Raw genomic sequence first — 19,422 nt, forward strand, 5'->3', positions numbered from 1 at the left:
ACAGAATCACAAATCAGATACAGTGGGTGACTATAGCATACCCCAATAAAAGCCAGTTTCAATTAAGATCAAAAAGCTTGGACAAATAAAAATGTCTGTTTAAATGTACTTACCACGAGAGCCAAATGAATGTCACTTGGGAGAGTGTTCCATAAACTGGGTACTGCCAATAACACAGGTTGGATGGTAATGCGAGAAATTTCAGTACAGTACTTAATTCTCCAGACTTCAACTAAATGCCATTGCAGGTACATTACAAGAAGGCAGATGGCCTTGCTGAGCATTCTCCCCTTCCCCCTGTAAGCTCTACAGCAGGCATGTCCAAAGTCTGTTTCAGGGGCCTAATCCAGCCTGCCGGTCAGTTTAATCCGGCCCCTGTGGCAGTCTATTTCCTGGGGTAAAATCTCCAACAACTTTGTGGTAAAACTGTAAAAAAAAAAGGCTCAACAATTTTGCAGTAAAATTGTATAAAAAGCTCAACAACTTCAATCCTAAAAAGAGTTCAACAACTTTGGTTGGCCCTCATGCATGTTCACGTCATCAAATCTGGCCCTCTTTGGAAAAAGTTTGGGCACCCCTGCTCTGCAGTATGATCACACAAAGGACACCTCAGTGGCTATTCCTCAGCTCTGCAGAACTGAGGTGCACAGATGTGGGCCAATTTACATTTATATGGATTTTTTAAAAAACAAAAAATCTAGTTCTTGCAATGATTGGCAAGACAGCTTCAGACTGTCTATACTTATGGACAACAGCTCTCCAGGTTTTCAAATAAGAGCATTTCCCAGCAATATAGGCTTCAACATGCTATAGGTTACTTGTCCTCCAAATCTGTATCACAATATGGCCAGGAATTCCCTCTTCAACCCTACTCCACCAACAGTAAGCTATTTAATTAGATTTAAAACATTCAATGTATTACTTTGCAAAGGAAGAGCCATCTTAACTCTGTGGTAGCTAAAACTAGAAGTCCTATGGCACATTAAAGACCAACAAGTGTACTGGGGCATAAGCGCTCATGGATTAGTGTCCATTTAAAGGTAGCCCCATGTAGAGCGCATTGCAGTAGTCAAAGCGGGAGATAACCAGAGCATGTACCACACTGGCGAGACAGTCTGCAGGCAGATAGGGTCTCAGCCTACGTACCAGATGGAGCTGGTAAACAGCTGCCCTGGATAGATTTGACCTGTGCCTCCATGGACAGCTGTGAGTCCAAAATGACTCCCAGGCTTCGCACCTGGTCCTTCAGGGGCACAGTTACCCCATTCAGGACCAGGGAATCCTCCACACCTGCTCGCCTCCTGTCCCCCAAAAACAGTACTTCTGTCTTGTCAGGATTCAATCTCAATCTGTTAGCCGCTATCCATCAAGTTTATTGAAACCCAAAAGATCTGAAAATAAGGCGTCCAAAAATATCATGAGAACCACTTCCTTTCTTTGAAGAGCCTCTGATGTCATAAAAGGAATGAATAGCACTTGAACTGTAGCACTGTACAGGCTACAGTAATGTTTCCCAACAACATACAGACTTCAAAATGATGAAGCGCTAAGGCCTCAGGAAACTTATGTGGCTGCTGAGAAAGTTAAACTGTGACAAGACTTAAAATATGCCATGTAGGTTACTGATCCAAAGTTAACTTCAGCTGTTCTTCAGACTCATGCCTTTTTCTAAAGAGAACAAATTCCATTCAAGTTTTCATATATCCTGCAGAGCCAAGGGTCAATGGTGAAAGCATGTTAGCTAGGCTCTCACTGAAGAACTGCTTAACACAGCTAAGTAGTTTGGGGTGTATGGCCTCTTGTTGATGAAAAGCCATGCAAGAGTTCAAATGTTACATATATTCCCAGGCATATCTGCTGAAACAACTTAGTATGATAATACATGAGGTATGTGAACAGTAAAAAATATACCCAATTATCTAAGAAAGCAACACTGAGAATCAAAGCAAAGTCCATCATTAATGTCAACTATGCAAATATACCAACAATGAATATTGGAAATATATGTGCCTCTGAGTAAACATGAAATGGACTGAACTGCATGGACCCTAACCACCAGCTTCACAAATAAAGCTGCTTGGCCACTACAACTGTGATTAACTGTGGACCAGATGATCCTCCAAGACCATTCTGACTCTATGATTCTATGAACACAAAATCAAGGCATGTGAACATCAACAGTTAATTAATATGGGGTATTCCAAACACCAAAGATCTTCCCAAAAGGTTTTTTAATTGTTGACAGAAGCTGACTTATGTGCCAAAGGTAAGATTAGTCAAAATGTGTTTGTGGTCTATTGTAATTTTGCTGCTGGTATGATATATACTGTTACTATAATCGGATTTTCCAGTACAAGATTTGAATACCATAAGAGACTGCAAAAAAATGGAATGAAAAACCAGACAACTTACTTTTATTCAAAATGGGGCATACCTCAGTAAACTCAGCTTTGTTCCCTTGTTCAAACGTCTGAGTACAAATGCAGGCCAAAGGAATATCTTGAGTTAGGTAAATCCAAAATCCATAGTTGGACAATTTATCAGATACCATGTTACATAAAGCAGGGAACGAGAAAAACGGTTCTCAATGTTTCCCACTTATGGTGGCTATTTATAACCTCCACTATCAGAAAATGAATGAGGGAGTGCTGTTGCTCTTGGTCCTGCTTATGGACTTCCCATTGTTAGCCATTGCAGGAAGAGGAAGCTGCACTAGATGGGCCTTTTCAGCTAATATTTTTTATTATTAGGCTCTTCTGCACTGTCTAGTAGTAGTCCACTGGCACAACACAAAGTTTCTCCTCAGTATTTTGAAGCACCACACACATTGGTCTACCATTTCTGTTTTTTAACATTGATGAGCCATTTTATTGTCTTTTTCAACATTAACATCAAAAAACGTCCAACTGCTTTTATCTTTTCTGACTTTCACAATATTCTTTGCTGTATTCTTTTTATCTCAAGCTATAAATTGTGCTAGGGAGATTTATCATTTTCTGGGTTTAAATAAGGGATCAGCTGGTAGACAGCCAATACTTTGTGCTGTACTATATGCTATGATTGAAACTTGTTGCAGAGATAAAGTTACCACATGCATCAGCTCTCAATAAATAAAACTGGGAAAGGCAAACAGAATAAAGCTGCTATTTAAGAGGCCCTTTAGGCAAACATTAAAAGGTACAGCTTCTCTTACCCCACTTTTTAACTCATCATACCAGAGGCAGCTACTGACCCAAGTTTGAGGTGGCTTGCCTCAGAGGTGGGCAGACTTCAGGCTTGCAGGATCAGGATTGTTTTGTTCTAAAACCTTGAGGTCCATCAACCAAAGCCTGGGGCAAAAAAGCACTTAAATAATTAAATTCTGTGTCCAGGAATTTGTTTTGATCACCAACATTAAAATGGAACTTATTACCCCCCCAAACAAACAACCTCCTGCTTATCCCAAGTTTCCATCATTTCAGCTATAAAATTTAGGCCAGGGAAGAGTCATGTTGTTGTTGTTACTCTTGTTGAACAACTGGGAGGCATAAATCCTTGTTGATATACCACAAATAACCAAACAGTCAATCAGCAGATCAAGATCAATATTTTGTCTATCCCTGGCTTGCCTGACGAAGGAGGACTTGAAAATCCTATGCTAATCAAGTATTATTGCACAAATCTTTAACATCAGGGCCTCAGGAGTCCTCCAATATTAATACAATCACTTATCGCTCTTCCTAAAGATCATTATTAACCCATTGCTTTGCACAGCAGCACTGAAGTGTGCAACAGGTTAAACAACCAGCCTTAAAACAAGATATCCTAAATAATCATTGACAGATACTTTCATGGTAAGATTAATGGGCATATGAGAAAGGACAATGTACAACCTCCTTGATGGTATCGACTCCGCATACCAAGATTCAGCAGGTTTCTGGAACAATGCCATTTGGTGTGGCCATATTTCAAGGAGACAATTACAATTAACCAACATACTATAACAGAAACGTAATCTAAGAAGGTGTTTTACAAGCAGTATGCTGCTTCTGCTCTGAATACTATTGGCAGGTCTTTCATCACTTGGCTTCCAATGTTACGATACCACATTCTGCCCACAGAGCTACCTTCCTTGCATCCTTCTTGGCATCATTTTGCAACAGAACCCAATAATTTTATTTAGCTGAGCATACTGCAGAATTGCATCAAAATACTATCCAGCAGGAGCAGTACTCAACAGGTAAAAACTCCGTCAAGAAGTAGTAAATCAGACCATCATTTCAAGCATAAAGTAACTGTTTTGCTTTGCAGCAGCATCTGAAATATATCCAAGTCAAGAATGGGAAACCTATAGCCCACCAGATACCCTAACCAAGCATGCAAAGTACAAAGTCTGAAATATCTAATTTGCAACAAGGATTTCACAGTAAGTCAAAGAATTAATGACAGAGCATTATGAATATGAAATTGCTTTGCTTTCATGAAAAGCGTAATTGTCAGAAAGTAGTTCCATCCATATGGAGTATAACTGGCACATGTTGGCATACAATGCGTTGATTTTTAAGGCAGGGAAAATCCTGTTTTTGTTTGAGTCTAAGGGCTTCAATAATTGTATTGACAGTGTCACGGGTCCAACAAGAACACCATTATAGAAGACCCAAAGCCACCAGTAACCTGTCAAAGCCAAAAATCTGTAGACTTTAGTCTTAAAGAACATGCATCCATACACCCAAGATAGCAAATGCCTTAACTGACCCATATAAATTATCCATAGAATAAGAAGCCCTCAAATCTTAACTGCTTGTTTAAACCAAGGTGCAACAAAAATTTGCCATGACATTAACTCTTTAGAACTGCTCATTGTACAGCTAACAACTATTGAACAAGAAAGTAGTATTTAGTTGTAATTATTATTATTTTATTTATTTATACCCCGCCCATCTGGCTGAGTTTCCCCAGCCACTCTGGGCGGCTCCCAATCGAGTGTTAAAAACAATACAGCATTAAATATTAAAAACTTTCCTAGAGAGGGCTGCCTTCAGATGTCTTTTAATGATAGGATAGCTGCTTATTTCCTTCACATCTGAAGGGTGTTCCACATGGTGGGCGCCACTACCGAGAAGGCCCTCTGTCTGGTTCCCTGTAACCTCACTTCTCGCAATGAGGGAATCGCCAGAAGGCCCTCGGCGCTGGACCTCAGTGTCCGGGCTGAACGATGGGGGTGGAGACGCTCCTTCGGGTATACAGGACCGAGGCCGTTTAGTTAGGCCCAAGGCAGGCAGAAAGCTATTATAAGTAAAACCAACACTGTGGAAAATATCCTAGCACATGTGGCATGAAGTTGTTCATAACTTTACAAAACTATCATGGAAAGAGCAAGGGTCAGAAAGGACTCTGTCGGGGGCTTTACATGCTATCACTCAAGTAACTCAAGTAAAATGCCTAGCATGATCAGCGGCCCTGTTTTAACGGAGACCCTCATCTCCACCCCTACTATGGTATGTGTGTGTATGCCTAATAACATTTAACTGAACTCAAATACAAGACCCCTGTTTAACACAGGGAAGGTCAGGGTCCGGGGAAGCATGAGGTACACAAGGACATTGGGATGACATCTGCATGTGCATTCACACTTTAAATGTTCACATGGTCAGACAAATACCTGAACATGCCTCTAGTTTTCTTAACCCAGTTTTCCTTTAAAAAAAATAAAAATTTGCCTTTAGTAGTTGCCACTGCAGTACGCATATTTTGCCCAAGTTTTCATATAGAGAATAAGCATATACTTGACATTTAAACGCAATACTTCAGTACTAGTTTTACAGCATCCATTATGCTCATCATCAATATCTAATCAAGATAGAATGAGATTACTTATGAGCCTGTTTGACTACCACTGACCTGAATATGGAAAGGTGTAGCTCAGAATCTGGGAACATTTAAGTATTCCTTGTCCCTTGAGTGCCATGCCAAAAAAAGATCTCAAATTAAAATTGTAGCACACATACTATGCAAGAACAGAAATAAGCACCTCTGTACGAAAGAAGTGTAAGGTTCTACAGTACCATGGGGTAACAATCTAATATGGGCTGCAGGCTGAAACCTAAAACCTAACCTAAACCCTTGGCTGACTTCATGCCCTAGGTACTGTCCATTTAACCACCAAAAGTACCAAGAATACAGAGCCAAATGGGTTTGCCCTTTGCCAAGTCACAGGGCGCCACTCAGGAACTTTACATAGTCTGTTATCTATGCAGTATTAAGTGAAACAAGCATGTAGACAAGTGGCTTGAAAGATGCTGTAAACCAGGAATCCAGGATTCAGATTTTTCTGCACACCTTTGCTGCATGAAAAATACAATAATGTTAACAGGTGCCTAATCAAGGAATATAAACTCTGTCAGGGATTTATTCATTATAAGAAGTGTTGATGGATTCTAGATTTTATTTATTGCTAGTCAACTGACAAAAGTTATCTATTGTTGGATAAGATTGTTTTCTACCTAAATAATTAGTTCATCTCCTTTACCTGGATTAACATAGCATCAGACAATATTCTAATCTCATTTTTAAATTTCTTTCAATTTATTTCAAGTACTTATACACTGCTTTTCATTTTTTTTAAAAAAAAACAGAACCCAGTTTACAAGAAAATCAAACAAAATTAAATATTTGAGATGATATCCGAGTCTATTTCAACCCTGACTAAAATAATAAGAGTTAATTGAATATTTCAAAAATGGTGAAGGGGGGAGATGTTGAAAAAAATCTGTCTAGTTGTTGTAACTGATTTTAGAGGAAGTTTTAGTTAGTTTTACTTATGGAACAAAATATTTTCAACATTTTAAGCAAAATAAAGCAGTGCTGCAAACCACAGCAAAGCCTCAAAATTGCCAATGATTAAATATATGGATGTCTCGTACACCCCAGGTAGTGTGGTTGCTGACCTTGAGCCAGACATCCTGGAGAGTGAAGTCAAATGGGCCTTAGAAAGCACTGCAAATAACAAGGCCAGTGGAAGTGATGGTATTCCAGCTGAACTGTTTAAAATTTTAAAAGATGATGCTGTTAAGGTGCTACACTCAATATGCCAGCAAGTTTGGAAAACTCAGCAGTGGCCAGAGGATTGGAGAAGATCAGTCTACATTCCAATCCCAAAGAAAGGCAGTGCCAAAGAATGCTCCAACTACCGCACAATTTCACTCATTTCACATGCTAGCAAGGTTATGCTTAAAATTCTACAAGGAAGGCTCAAGCAGTATGTGGACCGAGAACTCCCAGAAGTGCAAGCTGGATTTAGAAGAGGCAGAGGAACCAGAGACCAAATTGCAAACATGCGCTGGATTATGGAGAAAGCCAGAGAGTTCCAGAAAGACATCTACTTCTGCTTCATTGACTATGCAAAAGCCTTTGACTGTGTTGACCACAGCAAACTATGGCAAGTTCTTAAAGAAATGGGAGTGCCTGATCACCTCATCTGTCTCCTGCGAAATCTCTATGTGGGACAAGAAGCTACAGTTAGAACTGGATATGGAACAACTGATTGGTTCCAAATTGGGAAAGGAGTACGGCAAGGCTGTATATTGTCTCCCTGCTTATTTAACTTATATGCAGAATTCATCATGCGAAAGGCTGGGCTGGATGAATCCCAAGCCGGAATTAAGATTGCCGGAAGAAATATCAACAACCTCAGATATGCAGATGACACAACCTTGATGGCAGAAAGTGAAGAGGAATTAAAGAACCTTTTAATGAGGGTGAAAGAGGAGAGCGCAAAATATGGTCTGAAGCTCAACATCAAAAAAACGAAGATCATGGCCACTGGGCCCATGGGACGACAGAGAATGAGATGGTTGGATGGTGTTCTTGAAGCTACTAGCATGAGTTTGATCAAACTGCGGGAGGCAGTGGAGGACAGAAGTGCCTGGCGTGCTCTGGTCCATGGGGTCACGAAGAGTCGGACACGACTAAACGACTAAACAACAACAAAAATATGAGAAACTCAACACAAATTGTGTCAACGGTGATACTAAGCAATGTCGTTCTTTTACAGATGCCCAATAGAAGTAAGCATGTTGCAGGTCCATTTTACCATCCTCATTTTCCACAATGAATTAAGCACATCTTGTTACTTTATTTGACACCCACATTACAACAGAGACCCAGCACAAATTTTGATCATTGTTTCATGAGCCGTAGCAAGTCTTGACTCATGCACTCCCCTCTTCTCTGTGTTTACAGCAGCTGAGTTCCTTCAACTTAATTTCGCTTTCTCTAGCAGAAGGGTCCACCCTCTTGCTACACGACGCAATTTCAAATGATATCTCTTGTGCCCAATACTCTGCCAAAACATTTTCGGTATTGGGAAATGAATGCTTGATCATGAACTTTTCGGAAGCTTGGGGAGGAGGTTGCTTTCAAAGAAAGCTTTTTTAAAGTGAGGTGAAATTGTACTTTGAATATTAAAAGGAACAGCCAGAAACACAAAAATATTGATGCCTTAACCACATATTATGCACGAGCCAGGTGAGGTGTATATACAGTAGTACAGAAAGCTCTTGATGTATTGATGTAACAGACCAGCTGCCTGAGCTTAGAATTAGCTACTGCTTGGGGGGAAAAAAGAATTAGCTACTGTTATGTTTGATTTACAATGCTGCACATGCCTTTAAAAAAAGCAACAAGGTGGTCATTATTCCTCCTTCTGATTCGAAACTGAGACAGATTGTGATTGGTCTGTTGCCAATTAGTCCACAGCTCAAACGGGATTTGATATCAGATCCTGTGGACCAATCTGCCTTTTTGTGATGAGCACAGACTAGAGCAGTTATGCATGACAGCCCTGTGATTGAAGGATTCAGTAGGAAGCATAAATCTATATGTATTGTACATGCAGATATATTAATAGCTTAGAACTGTTTTACAGTGAGAGATATTAAATCAGGGAACACAGTTTTAAGTTTGAAAGGAATTAGAAAATTTTCGCCAATACCTCCTCTCAGGTTTTCCCTGCAGCATAGAGCATGTGACCGTATTCTAATAGCAATATTGTTAAGACAGAAAATCTTTTAAACTAGGATAATTACATCTCAGCAACAACGCTCCCCACTAAGCTGAACTGAGGCCAAAGCTACCTTACTTGTCAATAACCAAGTCTGCAAAAAAGGTTTTACATGATGTCATTTGATTGTGATTTCATGAAACAGCATATTTTTTCTAGAATAATTAAGAGTTTCAGTTGCTGGAATACAATGTCTTCGCATACTTTACACTCCAGTGTGCGCTGTAATTTTTGGATTGCACTTTGAAACAGTTGTTTTTTTACTCTTTATGTTTGAAAATACTGTACAGTGGTTCATTTGCATTGAGATGGGCAATGCAGGTTAGGAGCTGGTTATACCTAATCCTGGCATAAGACAAAACTTTCAGTTTCCCTCCTCAATGTTGGCATTGGTAATTTGAAACAATAAATCTTTTTTATACCTGAAGGAGTTTTCACATGCCTTCTAGGAAACAAGCATCAAATCCAGCAAATAAAATGCTCTCCAAAAACTTCATGGAATAATTCCACATGTTGTAATTCAAATATTAAAGTGTGTGAGGTCTGAAGTTATACAATCAATCCCAATTTGAGCAGCTGTACAAATTACACAATTCAGGTTTGGCCCAACTTTCAAGAATTCCTGTGAAAGGAGAACAACACTGCCAGGCTGACTGTATGTGCCAGACCATCTCCACAAGAGATTTTCTCCCCTATAGAATTAGATCCTCTTCCACTCCAACCCACAAAGCAATTACAACTGAGACACAAGACAATCTAAACATATAATGTACACATAAGAATACTTTTATTTCCTCAACTAATTATGCTTTAAGCAAGGAAGGAAGGAAGATTAGGTGCTTGGTATTGTGGAAGATTGCAAAGGAAGAATTTTTCAATCCCAGGATTTCAGAGGCAGCAGACCATATGGTAAAAGGCATTACTAGGAAGCTGGAATACTGCTAGTATCAAATGAATGTTGTCAGTTAAGGGATTAGCCATTCAGTATCCACATGCTGCTTACAGAGAGCAAATAAGGAAGAACACTGTGCAATCAGGCTTTGGAAGTCCAAAGCATTCATAAGCCCAGATGTTTCTCCTTGAACTCCACGATTCCAGCTTTGAAAGCCTTCATAAAGTTTTTACTTCGTTGCCAAGAGAACCTTAGAAAACTAAATTCACCAATCTGAGTCAATGTGGGCTTTTTATTGAATGCTAAATATCTGAGCACCCTCCCTTGCAGTTTTAATAGTAATACATGTATAAATGCAAGGTACTTTAATTGGGCTAGTAAAACTGCAATCCTAATCCCAGTTACCTGGGAGTAAGACCCAAGGAATTCACTAAGATTTACCTCTGAGATGGCATAGTTTAGCAGCCTGTGTCAGACACACTTCAGAGACATGTATTGTTTGTCTCCCTAGACAGAGCTACACCTCATCATACCATCAATACCTTATTGAGAATGGCCCAACAACCATCACATGAATACAGTTACACTACTAGAGATGCTTTTAAAATATAGAAACCAAAAATACACATTCATTAAATAGCATGGAATACCTCACTCAGAATCCAGGCCTTCATTTGTGTAATACAATGGTACCTCGGGTTAAGTACTTAGTTCATTCCAGAGGTCTGTTCTTAACCAGAAACTGTTCTTAACCTGAAGCACCACTTTAGCTAATGGGGCCTACTGCTGCCACCACGCCACTGGAGCACGATTTCTGTTCTCATCCTGAAGCAAAATTCTTAACCCAAGGTACTATTTCTGGGTTAGCGGAGTCTGTAACCTGAAGCGTATGTAACCTGAAGTGTATGTAACCCGAGGTACCACTGTACTTAAAAGTTATCTTAAAGGGAAATTACTAGTGATAGTTACGGGTACTAGCAAACAAGTTTTCTAAGATAGTTTAAAGGAGACTAAAGGCAATCTACTTCCTTTGGAAGTTGCTATGACACACTTTAGTGTAAAAAAAAAGACTAAATCTTCCTCCTCCACTTCCAACTCTGTAAAGGAAGACAGAACCATCTGCCAGCTCTCCCCAGATAACTATAAACCAGCCTTCCCCAACCTGTTGCCTCCCAGGATTTCTGAGATTACAACTCCCATCAGCTCCAGAAAGTATGGCCAATGGTCCAGGAAGGTGATAACTGTGGTCAAAAGCATCAGTATCACCAGGATGAGAAAGACTGTTCTAAGCAATGAAAGCTACAGTATAGCCACAAGCAGAGTACAACATCATCACATTCATGAACTAATAGTGAGCCAGTAAATTACATGCTAAGGAGAAAGTGTAGCCATTCTCCCACCATCTCATAACAATGTGACGTGGCTGAAATTTTCTTTCCAATATCACATATAGTGCTCAGACCTTACATATGAACAGTGGCACAGCGTGGGTTGCCAGCACCCAGAGCAAGGTGCAAAATTGGGGAAGGGGGATAGCATGTTGCCATGGGTCTTCCTCCCCCATTTTTAGCATAAACTCTGAGGTACAGGCTTCCCCAGGAGGTGCTGGATACAGACTCAACCCACTCAACTAGAGCTCCTCAGGCGCCACAACTCACCCTGCACCAGCCACTTCAGCTCTCCATAGTGCACTCACAAGAAGCTCTGCCAGTCCAACCCAGGAGCCAACACACTGCCAATCAAGGCTCATGTGGCCACCTTTGTTCCCACTGGGTGCTCCAGCAGTGCCAGCAATTGTGCGAGAAGCATGTGGTACACAGCATCTGTAAGCAAAGGACATGGATCTGACCATCCCAGCTGTGGAGGAATTGGAAAGGAAGCCACCTCCTTTCCAGCCATGCAACACTTTCGGGACCACTGCAACACAGTGGCATTGTGCCCAGGGCAACTGTGCTCCCCCATACTATGCCACTGCATATGAACAAGATTTAAGCCACCAGGTCTTCCCAAAGAGATTATGGCATGCAACACCTACAGCTGTTAGTGCAGGCTTCCTCAAACTCGCCCCCCAGATGTTTTGGCCTACAACTCCCATGATCCCTAGCTAGCGGGACCAGTGGTCAGGGATGATGGGAATTGCAGTCTCAAAACATCTGGAGGGCCAAGTTTGAGGAAGCCTGTGTTAGTGCAATCTTTCCAAATCAGAACCACAAACTTGAGTACTCTACCTGCTTGTCAAACACAAAAAAATAAACCCAACAATTTGTCCTCTACTTCTAAAACTGGCAGGGTCCAGCAAGCTAACTCCCCCCCACCCCTGGTGCAAAAGCTTTAAAGCAGAGACCAGGCTTTGAAACATCTGTAGGACAAATGATAAGAAACCAGCTGGAACTCTCTACAGCTGCAGATCACTCTTCTAGGCAGATAAGGATGTTTGTTTTCATCTGCCATCAGGAGATTTCTACAGGAAAATTTCAAAGAACATATCATGCACCTGCTGTTCAGATGCGCATTAAAAAATCTTCTCAAACCAAATGTAAGAGCATGCATGGAACCTCTCCAAGCTGTTCCATCAGCCTTTAATGTCAATGGTAATTCTGACTATGTATTATATATTTTTAAAACTGCCAAAAAAACTAAATAGTGAAACTAATATATTTTCACATAAGCACTCTTTTTCATAAGAATCTGGTGTGTGTGGGGGGGGGTTAATGAACAAGGAATCAGAGGAAAATAGAATAAAAGAACATGGAGTTTGGGGTCAATTGCAACTTGAGCACAGAAAGATCACCTTTTTTTAAAAAAAAATATCAAACTGGGTACCAAAATTTGCACCCACTATCAGGTTCTACATCCATAGGACAATTTCATAAACATACAAAACACAACAGTCCTGATAATACAGCAGAATTAAAAATTACTTCCATTATGGTGCTGCTCAAAGCCTGGTGATATCAGACTATTAAGAGCTTCATAATGTTAAGATTCCCATCAGTCACATGCAACCCACTAACTTCAATACTGAGCCCACACACCCATTAAGAAGCAAAAGACTTCAAACTTATTTTCACCATGCAAACTTGTAACTTAAGAAGTGCATAGACATTTCCATCATATTACAAAGTAGGAAATGAAACAGATGACAGGACCCTCAAAAGAGGAACCAAGTACCTTAAAGCGGCATTCACAACTTTATGAAACTACGAGGCAAGGAATACAAAGAAGATGCTTGCAGGGATGCCTTTGGGAATACTACGTATTAGCTTTTTCCTTGGGGATCTCACATTAGAGGCAGCCAGAATTATCAACGGGTGAGGTGCCAGACTCAAAGTGAAATTCCATTGCCTCAATCCACCCTGCAAAATGGATGGCTACACATTTTCGGGGTGGCTAACCTGTAACCCTCAAGATGTTACTGAATTCCTGCTCCTATTACCTTTAGCTTGCATGACCAAAGGTCAGGGATGATGGAAGCTCAGGTGCAAGAACATCTGAAGGGTCACCAGCTAGTAGTCCCTTATTAAGCTCCTTGAGTATGGAGACATTTGAAGACGAACAGTGGATCACACAGCTGGACCCTCAAGTGCTTAAGTGTTTATTTGGTCGCAATAGATTAACATGACCATATTTCAAGCTTTAACAAAAGGTGCCAAGATGGCATAAACATTATTCCAACTTCTAAGTAGTCATTTCCCCAAACCATTCTCACTTCAACAGGGGTACAGAAGAATCAATTTAAGTGGCTACTGGTGATATCTCTCATGTATGTACAGAGACATACATGTCCACTTAGACATATACAGTCTGCAAAACTCAAACATTCTGAGAATTTTCTGCAAGCAGCCCTGGCAGGAAGGTTGCTATTTTTCTAAACTGCAACTTAGAAAACTTTTATTCTCAGAAAGTTGTCAAAGCTAAAGATACAATTGCTCTACTTATGTACTTCAACATTTAAAATCTTGATACAATGTAACTTGAATGCAGAAGTAGATGGTGTCAGTTCCTCTTCTGAGCAGAATTTCCTGAAGATGAGCAGCTAGGCCACAGTAGTAGTAGTAAGTAGTAGTAGTAGTAGTAAGTAGTAAGTGGTTGCTGCCAAAGTCACGTTCTATAGCAGGAATGAGAAATGACTCCTCAGAAGTTGTTGGATCAGTTCCCATCAGCCCAGTCAGCATGGCCAATGACCACAAATGATAGGAAGTGTAATCCAGTAACATCTGGAAGGCTACAGGTTCGCTATCCCTGATTTATACACTAGACAAGGGGTACAATGGAAAGAGAAACCTGAAATAAGTAATAAGATAATGGAGACAGGCTCAAATTACATATACAGAGACTGTCAGGAGAATGAAGGCAGGTTTGAGACATTTCAAATATCAGGAGGTGTGCTTCATTTATCAGTTAGGAGGAAGATTACAGTGCCAAGGGAAAGATGTAGCATATCAAATAACAAAGGCAAGTTTCATAAAGGATGTGGTGAACTACTCAGTGGCACACTGGAAAAAAATGCCTAAGGATAATGGTTGTACTGAAACTTTAATTGGTTTGATTGGTAGATTAGTCTAATAGTTAACCAATTCAGTAAATGAGTTATTATTGTTACTATCAGCAGCAGCTATACTGTTTCTGACAAACCATTAGAATAGGAAGAAAAATAAAATAGCCAGGAAACAAGCAGCAGCTGTAGCTAATTAAATCATTAATCCTTATACTTTTTTCAATAGGCTAAAATGGTATGTACTAACATTGAAGTTGCACTGGTTAAACATCTGGAGGAGATCAACTAACAATTCAATGGTTTGGCATGGTTACAGTAGACACTGTACTTTTGCGGGGGGGGGGAGTATCAAGAGAATGCAATGATGTGATTCCCAACAGATCAAAAACGTTTTAAGAGATGACACAGTAGAAAACCACTGAAAGATTGGGGACCAAAGTTGAAGAACACAACATGTGTCTTACTAGGTCCAACCAAAATCCAATCTAGTCCAGGAAGCCTGCATGAAGACAATCACCATTCCCCACTTTTGTGTGCCAGCAACCATTCGGCTAAAAGCCACTGATAGACCCTTACTTTCTAAACCAATTACACATATATTCCAAACTGGCCAAAATCACACTGTGAGGTAACAGGTTCCTTAAATTAAGATGAGAGGGTGCCAAACACTGTGGGGAAAGAGGGGTATAAAGCTTCATAGAAAAAAAGTAAAAATTAAAACTGGGGGGGAGGGAGGTGATGCTGTGCAGAACTGAACACATTTCTTAAGTGTCATGTTACACGATATATTAATGTACCATATGATCTCCTTTTTATTCCCTTATGGTAGAGTGTTTATGTGTATATAGGTACTATACACACATACATAAACACACAAGCACATATGTATATGTGTGTGTGCGTGCATATATATATTATATGTATGTCGCTTGGAAACCAAGCATCTAATAGGCTAAATAAATGAAATGAGTAAAAACCAGAAGAGGGTGCCGTCTCGTTTCATCTCTCATTTCAGAGAGGATGGTGGAAAAGTAGGAGTAGAAAAAAGGGGGGTTCCTACGTTGAGATGTTGTAGCAAAGCACAGGAACTGCAATCCAAGTACAGTATTTGGCCGGCGAATAAAACCGGGCCTGGACGGGCAGCAAGCTGCTCAGGGAGGTTGGCGGGGATGGCAGAGAAGGCGACAGCGAGAATGGCGAAGGTCGGGGCGGGGGGTGGGGGAAGGAGAAACGGAAAGAGTGAGAAATAGCGAGGAGAAGTCCGTCTCGACTCACAGTCCAGGTGCTTCTTCTTGGGGCCCATCACCTCGTGCGTGGTGGCCTTGCAGACGGTCTTGGACACGGCCGAGCCGGTCACGCTGTGCTGCGCCGCCGTGATGCGGTCGGTCAGGCTCTGCCCAGACATGGCGGTGCCGGATTCTGAGACACTCCGCTGCCGCTGCTATTCCTCAACCAGGCTGGCGAAGCAGGGACGGGGAAAGGAGGAGAAGGAAAAGGAAGGAGGGAGGGAGGGAGGGAGGAAGGAAAGGAGGGCGGTCCCGGCTGGACTCAACAACGCCGCCGCGGCCGCTGAGGACGCCCGGCAGCGCTCCGCCTTCGGAAGGGCCGGGCCTGTCACCCGGGAAGAGGCTTCTCCTCCTTCCTCTTTCCTCCTCCTCCTCCTTCCCCGCCTCCTCGGCCTCGACCACTACCGCGGCCTGCCGCTCGGCCGCCGCCGCCACCACCACCGTAAGCCTCCCTTCTCCTTCCCTCACGCACACATGCACAGCTGGTCGCCGCAGGAAAATGGCGGACGGAGGAGACGCTCAGCTCCACCTCAGAGCTTTCCGGGCCTCCGGCATCACGTGACGCCCTTACTCTTTCTCTCTCTCCCCACCCTCCCTTCTCTCGCCCGCCCGCCCCCCGCCTAGCCACGTGACATGCTCTTTAAAAAAAATTAGGGCCACACCCCCTCCGCCCCTGCCACGTGACATTCCATCGCCGCCGCCGCCGCTCTTCCCCCTCGCCGCCCGGCCCGCCTCCCCGCACCCACCCCGCGGCAATGCGTCTTTCTTGCCTCCGCCCTTCTCCCGCGTAACAAGCAGGAACGCGGTGACGAAATCGGTCGGGAGTTGCGCGACGCGCTCTTTCCTCCCCCGCCTCCCCTCGTTCTCTTTTTTTCATCGGCAACGGTCACCAACGGTTTGAGCCGCTTGTAACCGTCGCAGGGCCTGAGGGGAAATCTCGGCCTCGGTATATTCCCGCCAAAAAGGGGGAAAGATGGGCCTGTCGCCATACGTGCCTGGCTTGCCTCCCATATTGTTGTTCTGCTGGCAACCCGCCCTTTACTTTGGACTCTAGGCAAAGTACACAAGCACCTGCAGAAATTACCGCATTCAAAGCGATGACGTGGCTCATGAGGGATTAATAAGGAAGCGGGGTTGAATTTATGGGGTTATGGGTTTTTTGTAAAACATAATATTGGTACCTTTCCCGGGCGCAATATTTTTCCCACCCGAGGGCAAAGCCTCATAAGGCTACAGTATATTGAAGTTCAGGTCCTACCCTCCTGAGAAAGAGAAAACAAGTTTTCTGCCTTCCATGTGTCAGTCCTTTACATATCTCCTCCCAGTCTCCTCTTTTCCATGGCTAAACATACCCAGCTCCATCAACTGTTCCTCATAAGTTTCGCTGGTTTGGGAAATAGTGCACACACATGACACTGAACACAACCCATGTCTATCCTTTCATTTTTAATTAAATTCTACGTTTTGATGCATTTCCCTGCAAACCAGCTTTGACCCAAGTTGGAAAAAAGAACGACCTGACTATGCTGAGATGGCCAAAATGACTGGAAAGATCAGGAAACAGGAGGATAAAAACTTCAACAAAGACTGTGAAAATTTTGTAATATATTTGACAGAACACTGTAAAGAGTTACAAACGTGAGCAGGATTGAAATAATGCCATGTGAAAAGAACTATAGGAGAAAATAAAGATTTATGGATATACAGTATGGAGCATAATATGATATGCACTGAAAATGATCACTAGTGGACCCCTCGAAAGGGAGGTTGGAAGTCTGAGAATTCAGAGAATTCTATACTTTTGGACTGTATTTTTCTTATTTGAGAATGCAAAACTAAATTGTAAAACCAATAAAAAATATTATTAAAAAAGGAAAAAAGAACAACCTAGCTGCGGTTTGAGTCAGTCATGTGTATACAGCCTTAGAGTTGATGCGTAAGGAATGATTTTCTGAGATGTGTGGGACTTTAGTCATCACAAGGTTTTATAGTTAAGTGTTAGCACCTTGAATCAAAGCCTGATGTGTATTGACAGCCAGTGAAGATGGAACACAACTGGCTGGATATGTTTGCGATTCCTGGAGCTCATCTTTACCTCACTATTTCCCCCAATACCTAACAGAACAGCTTCTTCCATATGTAGCTGTCCATGCTCTTTGGCATGGGTGACTAACCCCTTCTCCTCTAATCAAATTCCTCCCTTTCAAGATTTGACTAATTTTTGGTGGTGGCAAGGGTGGGGGGAAATGTAGGGGGAGCTCCGGTGCCCAATAATGAGGATGTAAATAACCCCTCCCTGCTCTTAAGACTGATCATTAATGAGTGGGGCAGGGAAATGAGCCCCCCTCAGTGGATCATCACAGATCGACTGAGGAGGTGGACCCCTGTGTCTGCATGTCCAGTATGTATGCATCCAGGCAAGCATGGTCACATCCATACCATCATTAAGTCATAGGATTGCCATATGTCCTCTTTTTCCAGGACACGTCCTCTTTCTCATGGGTATGTAAAAGGAGAGTCATCAGAGAGGTCCATAGTGAAAAGTCGGCAAATGTGTCCTCTTTTTTGCTCTTCAAAATATGGCAACCCTACATTGTGAGTGCATTTACAGCACATGGCTTCCCACAAAGTATTCCAAGAATTGAAGTTTACCCCTCACAGACATACAATTCCCAAGATTTCTGGGAGAAGCCATGAGCTTAAAATGTATGGTGTAGAAACCTATAGTTTCAAAGGGAGCTTCATGGTTGAGCAGGGATTTGAACTGTGTATGGCTTTCCCATCTAAGACTCCATTCTTAGCCCTGCTTACCTGAGGGTAAGCCGTATTGATTTCAGTTCACCTTATGCCTGACTGTACTTAAGATTACAGGTACTGTATGGACTTGACCAGGATTTTGAACCAGCATGTTGCAGACACCACAGCAAAACTCATGACCTAAGGACAAAAACCCTAACTGAATCACCACATAATATGACAAACATCCACCACATGATAAAAGATTATATCCATGTGGTAAACTATCCGAGTGAAGACTTGTTCGGCATGAATCATCCTAATGGGAATTAATGGGTCATGTGTGTTGCATCTGAGCAGCACAGTTCTGTGGACGACTGCAAAGGTCTATGAAACTTGAAGCTCTGAAAAAGAGGAGGACATTTCAGTGCTGGAGGCGGGAAGCTGCATAAAGGCTGAAACAACTTAGATTCTTCCCCCCGCGCCCCCGATACCTGGCAGAGTTGTTAGCTATAACATACGGGTGGCCAATACCTCAGAGAATGTGAAGATGCTACTGTAACAAGCTCAGGAACCTTCCATGCACTCACTTGGCTGCAATCAGACAATCCAAAGAACTGTCATTGCTATCTATTATCCTCAGCTGCTACTCTAACCATGACCAAGCCCATTTCCAGATGCCTTTGTTGGCTCTCACTCATCTTCTGCATCGTATTATGCTCCTTGTTTTCCCCTACCAGGCCCCATACATTCTGTATTAGGTTTCTTCTTGCAGTTATGTCCATGAGTAGCTTGAGACTAAAGTATTGGCAAGATGGAGGACCCTTTCCCAGTATATTTATACCCAACTGGGATTTTAAAATGTGCAGCACTGATGAGAACTACAATTTACGCTGCATCCGGTGCACTCCCACCAATAGTTTGGAAAGGATAAAAGGTAAAGGGACCCCTGACCATTAGGTCCAGTCAT

The 19,422-nt window shown here is 42.0% G+C and overlaps 1 protein-coding gene across 8 annotated transcripts in view; it reads right to left on the reverse strand.

Annotated features, from left to right (window-relative positions):
• PICALM (phosphatidylinositol binding clathrin assembly protein) overlaps nt 1-16,307 on the reverse strand; it is a 65,133-nt gene extending 48,826 nt beyond the window's left edge. For 5 of the 8 annotated variants that reach the window (XM_082219281.1, XM_082219279.1, XM_082219275.1 and 2 more), the window contains exon 1: nt 15,706-16,305. In XM_082219281.1, coding sequence (XP_082075407.1) covers nt 15,706-15,835 — 130 coding nt within the window. In that variant the 5' untranslated portion in view covers nt 15,836-16,305. Of the gene's footprint in view, nt 1-15,705 lie in introns of all 8 variants that reach the window. The other 3 variants (XM_082219280.1, XM_082219274.1, XM_082219277.1) reach the window with 2 other exon arrangements.
• Between the last annotated feature and the right edge of the window lie 3,115 nt (nt 16,308-19,422).

The sequence above is a fragment of the Podarcis vaucheri genome, assembly GCF_965113315.1.
Source record: "Podarcis vaucheri genome assembly, chromosome: 4".
Classification (NCBI taxonomy): Eukaryota; Metazoa; Chordata; class Lepidosauria; order Squamata; family Lacertidae; genus Podarcis; species Podarcis vaucheri.